The sequence below is a fragment of the Poecilia latipinna genome, unplaced genomic scaffold, assembly GCF_001443285.1.
Source record: "Poecilia latipinna isolate Pla-1442-1.1 unplaced genomic scaffold, P_latipinna-1.0 Scaffold2874, whole genome shotgun sequence".
Classification (NCBI taxonomy): domain Eukaryota; kingdom Metazoa; phylum Chordata; class Actinopteri; order Cyprinodontiformes; family Poeciliidae; genus Poecilia; species Poecilia latipinna.
The window spans coordinates 66,395-75,129 of NW_015115490.1; the positions used below are offsets into that span (position 1 = coordinate 66,395).

An 8,735-nucleotide genomic window follows, 5' to 3' on the forward strand; every position below is an offset into this window, starting at 1 on the left:
TTTCCAAAAAAAAAAAAAACCAAAAATTTTGGGGCCCCCCAAAAAAATTTTTTTTTTTTTAAAAAAAAAAAAAAAAAAAAAAAAAAAAATTGATCAAATGAACTGCTCCTGTTCTGTTAGAGACTGTTTCCGATGTTCTTTGAAGGAGGTGGTGCACATCGTGGTATGAGAGCTTCTCTTTCTTGACAAGTTATCTTATGGAATAGCTTTCATTTCTCAGAACAAGATTAGACTGACAAGTTTACATAGAAAGATTATAGATTATAATCGAATGCACAAATGCTGATGCTCCAGATACTCAACCAGCTAAACAAAGATCGATTTTATTGCTTCTGTTGTTTAGTACAAACGTTTCCAGCTATGCTAACATCACTGAACAACCTTTTCCAAATGATCAAATAGCATTTTAGCATGGTGCATTTTGATTGGCTAACAGAATGTACGCAGTAGCGATGGTACTGTGTGGATTAATGTTTCCCAATAAAAAACAGCCTCCTCCTGCTTTTGACAGTCATTTATCACATTAATAATGCCCAGACTGTATTTTTAAATAATGTAATCTAATGTTATTTTAACTGAAGAAAATTGTGTTTTTTTATCAAAAAAAGGAGGTTTCAAAGTGAACCAAACTTTTGAGCAGTAGTGTAACTCAAATTAGACACAAGCCAAATTATTATTATATTTTTTTTATTTGGAAAAGTGCTTCACATTTTTACCCTTTTTTTTTCTCCCCAAAACTTTATTTTCAATTATACAGAATGCCGTTTACACTCTCTCAGCATTTGGAAAATACTGAACAGAGAGGGGAATGCTAAAGGAAGCTACTGTCAAAAGAACTGACATATGTATTGCACTGACTGTATTAAGTGCAATTTTTTCTAAATATAATACTTGGCCTCATTGTAAAAACAGCAAATCGTGGCTTCCTGTCAGAGTATTTGCAACAGTGAGTATGACATTTTTCCAGTATTAGTAAATTATGTCTTAGGTACTCAGAATGATGTGTTTTCCATAGAATACAGAAATGTGGGTTTAATAAAAAAAAAACAAACTTAAATGTTATCCTCTAAAAGTACTTTAAATCTGAAAAATGAGCCTCATCAGAAAGCATATTCTAATTTATCGAATTTTACTGTCGACCTTGTCTACCTCGCAAATGCACAATGAGCTGTGGACGGTGTGTCTTTGAAAATCTACCTAATCTGTTTCCTTTTCATGGGGCAAAAAAATATTTTCTAGATTGTGGTGCTAGATGCGTACTTTCCCAAATCTGTCAATCTGAATGACGTGCTCGAGAAAACACCAACAAATTCTCCATCCTGTCTCACGTTGAGGTGTGTCCTGGTCAGAAACCGGCCAAGATCCCATTAACCACAGATGTAAAACAAGAGGCTTACCTCTTTGGTCCTGCTGAGTCCCATCCACATTTTCAGTCGTCTGACAAACAGCTCCACCATCTCGTAGTCTTGGAGATCCACGGCGGGGCGGTACAGCTCTGCTCGGGCGCGCCGGTAGTTCCTCAGCAGCACAGAGACGATCAACCACAGGAAAACCAGCCGGAGGACGGCGAAGGTCGCGTGGAACGTCAGGGAGGAGATGGTGTTCGAGGGACCGGTCATCGTCGAGGCAGGGAGCCACGATAAGAGGCCCCTTCCCCCGGCTCCCAGCAACGACAGACAGGCGGCGCTCACGCTGCCGTAGCTGTCCAGCACAGAGTGGAAGAGCTGCAGGGGGAGTCAAAACAATCCAAAATAAATGTTACGCAAAAGTTAAAAGCTGCATCAGAAGATGAGCAAATCATGGGCGAGGGGATATCTGACCAGGTGTCCTGCATGGGAGTAAGCCAGGAGCAGCAGCAGCAGAGCCGACACCACTCCCAGGAGCTCCCAGGCCGAGCGCCGCAGAGCTCTGCCGAACACCGCCCACTCCCGGAGGAAACGCAACTGGTGCGACGCCTGAGTGCCCAACAGGGGAGGAAATACAGGATTCAATAAATATGAACAAAGGGAAAATGCTTCACATGCACTTTAGTTAATTTCCCTCATTAGAGCAACTCCAATAAGCACCAAATAAACGTTAATGGGACTCAGGTTTGATGCGTTCACTGACAGTAAATTGATTACATTTTGTTTCTGATTAGTTAATGCATCCAGCCTGATTTCTCTTTGCATCTCTGGTAAAAAAAAGAAGAAAAATCTCCAAATCTCACCAAGAACTACAGCAACGTTTACGCTTATGCAATAAAATATGGATTTATTTCCTGAATTATTACACATACGCACAGCAAACGCCAATAAGTGTTTTATAAATATCTTTTTTTAAATTTGATTTTCACCCTAAACCTTTTTGCAGCTGAATGTTGTTTTCTCTTCTCTGCCTCTCAGCGTTTCACACAATTTACTGATCCTTTTAAACAACCAAGCAACACGAGTGTTCAACATTTCATTTTTTTTTTTTCCTGCGTTACCTTCAGCACCAGAATGAACAGCAGCATGGCAGACATGACGGTGTACAGCTGACTCTGCCTGGCCAGCGGGTAGAAGTCCGTGAAGGCGTCGCGGCGTCGCTTCAGGAACAACGTCCACTGCTGCCTGGCCATGACGGAGCGGCTCAGATGGAGGCCGCACACAGACGCCGCCAGACACAGTTTGCATACGCCCAGCGCTCTCCACGACGACAACAGGTACGTGTAGCCCTCCCTGAGGAGCCCCAGGATCCCTCGCGCCAGGAAGTACAAGATGAGGCAGAGGAGGACCAACTGGAAACCGCAGACAAGACGCAGAGGTCAGAGAAGCGGAGGGAAAAGGTTTCGGTCACGTCTCGCTGCCTGAGTGAGGCGAATTTACCGTGAGAAGAAGCTGGAGGTCCAGGCCTGCGATCGGCCACAGAGTGAGGACACTGAGCTCCAGGCTGGACTGAGCGCGCTCAGAAACTGGGAACTCAAACAGAAACCTGAAAACAGCCAGCAGGTTGGTGTTGACGTTGTAGAGGGAGAACTCCACGCACACGGCTCGAGTCCTGCAAACACACACACACACATACCAGATTGACGTATTCAGCACGTTTCACTTACCGTTTTTTTTTTTTTTTTAAAAAGTGCTTGTGTCAAAAGTTTTATTACATAAGAAATGTTCAAAAAGCAGAAAGGTTGAAGTTAAGTTAATCACCTTTAATTGTCTCCATTGTGAACATTAGGGACCTAAAACAAAAGCTGTCCCAACTAAATGAAAGACCACACTGAATCCATCTTTATTTTATAATAAAATCCCAAACAAATGTGTCAGAGCCTTTGGTTGTGACATGTCAAAATGTGAAAAGTTTGAATTAGTACGAATACTTTTGTGAGATGTTTTACATATTTGTGCAGCGGAGGACACATTTCTCCATTTCAAACCAAATCTCCAGATTTTCCTGCAGTCCCGTTGTTACCTGTGGTCGATCCAGTGCAGCTGCTGCAGCTGCTGCAGGAAGGAAGAGGCCTCCTGCAGGCTTCTGTTAAAGTGGAGAAGCACATTTCTGCTGTCGGACTCCTCCATCCGAGCCCTTGGAAAGTAAGCGAAAGAACACAGTGAAGATTACTTGGAAACAAAAAAACAAAAAGAAAAATTACATTTCTTTCATATTCTTGAAAGAAACTGTTGCCATCCAAACCGTATAAAGCCGAGAACAATCAGTCGTGTTGCCAATGTTTTTCTTACCAGTCCATGTGGATCGCACCAGTGACCGTGTCATTCTCTGCGCCTCTGGTCGGGGATGTGACCAAGGGAGGTGATCGTTGTCTTGGCCTGAAACCACCTGCAGGCGGAGGAAAAATGTGAAATATGAGCAAAAACAACAATCTGATCAGCATCTTTAACTTCCATCGGTTCTACAGAATAAGACCTGCATGTTGAGCTATCGACTGGATAAGAAAAAAAAGACTTGAAAATATATTTTTCGGTCGCATTTTCATCAATACAGACGAACAGTCAAATAGTTTGAGAAAGAGAGAGAGAGATGGATGGTTTTACAGAGACGCTTATTGGGATTCTTGGTAAAGTACTTAGAGCATATTTATGCTTTTTAAAAGCTGCTTGAATTAATTTACTTAGACAAAAGAATCGATCTAATCTGCTTAAGCAGTGATAGTTTCCAGACCACTCAGGTCCAGAACGCCACACATTTCCAGAAAACTGCAAAGAGGCTGAAACACTGAGCTCCTTTAAATCAAGGCTAAAAACCCACTTGTTTAGAGTTGGTTTTGATTACTAATAACTGGAACACAGATCAACATATCTGATGTGTATTTGCTTGATGATAACAGTGATGGCATTTGACAAAATGTCTATTACTTGTTTCATAATTGGTATGATGTTTTTATGATGTAAATCACTTTGAGCTGCCTTGTTATACAAATAAACTAGACGTAATAAAATGCTTTATGCCTAACGTGCAGACTTAACTCACGGGAACTGTAGATGGTCTTAAAAGCAAAAAAAAAAAAAATAAATAAATAAATAAATAAACAAAATAAAAAGCATCTCTTCTACAAATGAACTACTGTCAGCGAGGAGCTGTGACTCATTGGTGGGTTAAAGGTCAAAGTTCACGATGGAGCCAACTCACCCTGTATGTCCCGGGTTTGTCGGAGCCTCGGGGAGCCGAGCAGCAGGCTTCCCGTGTCTCTGAGGAGAGACGACTCGTCCAGCAGCCGAGGCAGCAGAGATCCATTAAGCCAGGTCAGGACGTCGTCTCGTCTGAAAGACAAAGAAACAAATTCGTCACCCGAACAAAGGAGACGTACAAAAGAGACATTAGAGCGGGCAGGGAAAAGCAAATTAGCTTTTATTGATGAACCTTGCTCTCTTTTGTTCATTTCAAGCTCACAAAAATGTCTCAAAAAACAAAAAAACAAATGACTTCCCCTCACTTGACAGATCAGCCAAAAGGGACTGAAAAAAAAAAATCAACAGCAGGATACAGTTTTAAAACCTCGACTCCACTGTGTGAGCAGCACCTGCTGATGGTGTGGTACTCTGGAGTGTGCAGGGCTTGCTGCAGCTGAGTCCGCAGTCTCAAGCTGTGCGTGTGTTTAGCCGAGTCGGAGTAGTTCAGAAGCAGGACGACCAGCAGGAAAAACATGTAAACCAGAAAATTCTGCAAAAGAAAACAAACGGAAACAATCATTTCTGTTAAGTCAACAAAGCAAAGAATTGAATGCCTCCAGCTTAAGAGTCTCTGTTTCTCACTGACCTTTAGCATGGTGTGCAGCATGTGGACCTTGCGGGCCTGGTGCCGGGCCTGAGACAGAGCGAAGCCCTGCGGCGGTCTCACCCTGGCGACCCGCTGCACCACTCGCTCCTCCCGTGGGAAGTCCACCAGCACGTCGCTGTCCTCCGGACGCAGCCGGCGCACACACACGGCGAAGTAGACGGCCTCACACAGCACCTGCGAGCAGAGGGCAGCTGTTAGGTCTGCAAACGTTGGACCTGCACCCGACAAGACGCCTGACTCTGATAAACTGAAAAACCATACTGGAGATCTTATCATTTTAAAATAAACACAGACTGGAGCATATTTAGCCAAAACAAACATCACGTAAGTGCAAGAAACATAAAGAGAAGTAATTTGAATACAAGTTATCGATGAATGAGTTAATCTAAAGTTAACTGATCTCATCAATTGACTAACAACGTATTGACAAGCAAATGTTTTCTTAAAAATCCGAGTTTTCTCTTGTGTCAAGAGGGCTGAACGTCTTTCCACAACATAGCATAGCTGACATTATTTTGTCAGTTACTGACTGAATAAACATTACTAAACTTCAACATATTTGTAAAATGCAGCAAGACAGGAAACTCTTGGGTTATGGAATAGAGAAATAAAAAATGAAAAGAATAAAATATGTGAAACACATAATCCCCCATGAACAGAGATAGTCAAACAAAAGTACCGTCTGCGGTTGAAGCAATATCAAACCTTTGCTCCACGAAGTGAATTAACTCACGAAAGCCCTCAAAATCAAGCCTGTCACATCATTTCTTTTTCCAGCCTGTTACAGTTTTTTTGCTTTATGCTCTCCGCTTTTCTGTCATCACATCCTGAAGTTGACGCTGCTCCGTCATGAAGCTCAGCTGAATGAGCGCCATTAAGGTGACGACTTAAGGAGTGTGTCGAGTGTTTATATTCCAAAACAGAACCACATAAAGTCATCTCTTTCCTGTTTTTGGGCCTGCCGCCATCTTTATTTCTGTATCAACTGGATCGGCTTCAAGATGACCAACTGTGCCCTCTGCTGATTGGCAAAATCACGACAACGCTAAAAGAGTCTAAACAAACATTATCAATCAATTCAAACTCATTTTAATCTAATAAACCCTTAACTGATAATTAATTGTTTGCATTCCTATTATGAACTGATGAAAGTGTAAATCGTGATGAAATTAGAAATTAGTCTGGCTGTGGATCATGTACCGCCATCACCAAGGATAAGAGTTTGGGTGTGTTTACCTTAATTGGCTCCAGCAGCAGACAGGAGCACAAGAAACTGGCGAAGCAGGAGATTAACCACATCATGGCCACCTTTTCACTGAACCCATGGCCCGCCCAAATGGAAACGCAGCTGGCCAGAGCGATTCCTGCCCAGCTGCCCCACAGCGCCACCTGTCCACACCAGGGAGGGAACCGCCGGGGGCGACACACATCCGTCACAACTGGAGCCACAGAAACGGGAATCAATGGTTAAAACACAGCAAGAAATCTGAAAAACTACAGTGCCTTGAGAAAATGCTCGTACAACTTGACCTTTTAGAGATTTTCTGGGAGATGATGTAGCTAGACACTGCTAGCAATCGTATTAACACTTAACATAAAATCAGAGCTTTCCCTTGAAAGCTGATATTTGTTTTGACTGAGTCTTTTAGAAAAGTAATGAATATGGAGAACGTTACGTTTTGTGGTGCTAGACAAAGGTACCAGGCCCCTGGTGGGCAGGGATCCAGTTTGAAAATAATTGATTCACATGGGGAAAAAAAAAAAGAACGTTTCTGTGACCTTTAAAGTCCGACTCTGAAGATTACCGAACCACGTCGATTCAGCCTGGCCTTTAAGAAGTTGCATAATGAGCTGCAGAGAGACTTTCTTGTCTTTTTCAGCAATGTAAAGTTGACCTAACTCATCTGAAAATCTCAGTAACAAGAAAAATACACCTGACTATTAACTGCTCTCTGTTGACATAGAAATCCATTATAATGCTAACAGAAAACAGGATATTTTTCCTCAGTATTTCTCAAACTTTTTTTCTTTATGTTTTTAAGATAAGATTATAAGTGTATGTAATGATGTCTCACTTTTGCCAACATTAATTCTTCAGATTCTGGTTTAACCAGACCAGCATGTAAATCAATTTGCTACATATTTAGCATTCAGTCAGTACATCGCCTTGGAAAAATCTTCTTACTTCTTCAACTTTTTCATGTTTTTTCACAACCAAAATTACTTCACTGTTTGTATAGAGATATTTGGTGATAAAGTACCGTATTTTCCACACTATAAGCTGCACCGGATTATAAGGCGCATAGAATAGACGCTACAGTAGAGGCTGGAGTTACGTTATGCATCCACTAGATGGAGCTGCAGTAAACAGAATATCAACAAAACAGTCCGACTCCTGTCAGCGAGGAGAGCCTTCCTCGACTGGGCCGGGGCGTGGCCGGACGATGGTCACCCTTCTCCGTTCGTGCACAGCATGTTCATGGAGAACGTGGTGCTAAATGACCTGCAGACGACCTGATTCTAGACGGTCGGTAGGTAGATAGGTCAGTCAAACTTTATTAACAAACCAGCGTTCTGACAACTATCCCAGCATGCACCGCGCGCTTCTTCTTCTACGGGCAAAAATGAAGTCGGTGGCTGCTTACTGTAGTTGCTAGACTTGTGGCTCAATATTGCTCCATATATAAGGCGCACCGGATTATAAGGCGCACTGTCGGCTTTTGAGGAAATTGAAGGTTTTTAGGTACGCTTTATAGTGTGGAAAATACGGTAACACAAATTAGTGCATAAGTATGACACATTGTTTCCAATTGTTTTTTTTTTGTTTTGTTTTGTTTTGTTTTACAATAGAAATCAAATATATGTTACTGGAAGGTGTCTCAACTTTCAGAAAAAGTGCAGTAATGTATTGCACTAAATTTTCATAGTAAACAGCCGGATACAAATAAAATAATTGATTTTTCCATTTAATCACTTAAAGCTTTTTTTTAAAGACAATATTTAAAACGCATTAAAAGAGGCAAATAAACAAATAATTCAATTCCTTTTTTAAACATCAAAATAAACACTTTACTGCCAAAGACACAACAGCATAGCATTCCTTTAGTATTTGCTTGATCATTTGTAGATTAAATGACACATTTTTGTGCCTTTTGGATGTCAAAAGGTGCTTAATAGGAGATTTTTATTTATTTATTTTTACCAAATTTGAACCAGGTGAAGCTAACACTATGCCATTTGAAGAGTTCTGGGTAGATGATATTTACAGACAATTATTTTTTATCTTAAATTCAAATATTGCAAGTATTTCTTGTAAAGCTCAGGCTTAATTAACTCTTGAATGTGTTCTTCAGCAAACAGCCTTTAATTTCAATGATCAATTAATAATTAATCAGATTAATCATGATAAATAACAATTAATCACGATCAGGGGCACCGTAAGGGGGGAAAGTTAGGACAATTACAAGGGCCCCTGACCAACA

The 8,735-nt window shown here is 41.3% G+C and overlaps 1 protein-coding gene across 1 annotated transcript in view; it reads right to left on the minus strand.

Annotated features, from left to right (window-relative positions):
• Positions 1-7,514, minus strand: part of LOC106939440 (polycystin-1) — a 14,652-nt gene extending 7,138 nt beyond the window's left edge. Inside the window, exons 1-10 of the mRNA XM_015021828.1 lie at positions 6,490-7,514; positions 5,233-5,427; positions 4,997-5,136; positions 4,606-4,736; positions 3,699-3,795; positions 3,430-3,543; positions 2,847-3,018; positions 2,468-2,758; positions 1,821-1,955; positions 1,398-1,724 (exon numbers count right to left, since the gene is read on the minus strand). Coding sequence (XP_014877314.1) covers positions 1,398-1,724; positions 1,821-1,955; positions 2,468-2,758; positions 2,847-3,018; positions 3,430-3,543; positions 3,699-3,795; positions 4,606-4,736; positions 4,997-5,136; positions 5,233-5,427; positions 6,490-6,555 — 1,668 coding nt within the window. The 5' untranslated portion in view covers positions 6,556-7,514. The remainder of the gene's footprint in view (positions 1-1,397; positions 1,725-1,820; positions 1,956-2,467; positions 2,759-2,846; positions 3,019-3,429; positions 3,544-3,698; positions 3,796-4,605; positions 4,737-4,996; positions 5,137-5,232; positions 5,428-6,489) is intronic.
• Positions 7,515-8,735: the final 1,221 nt, after the last annotated feature.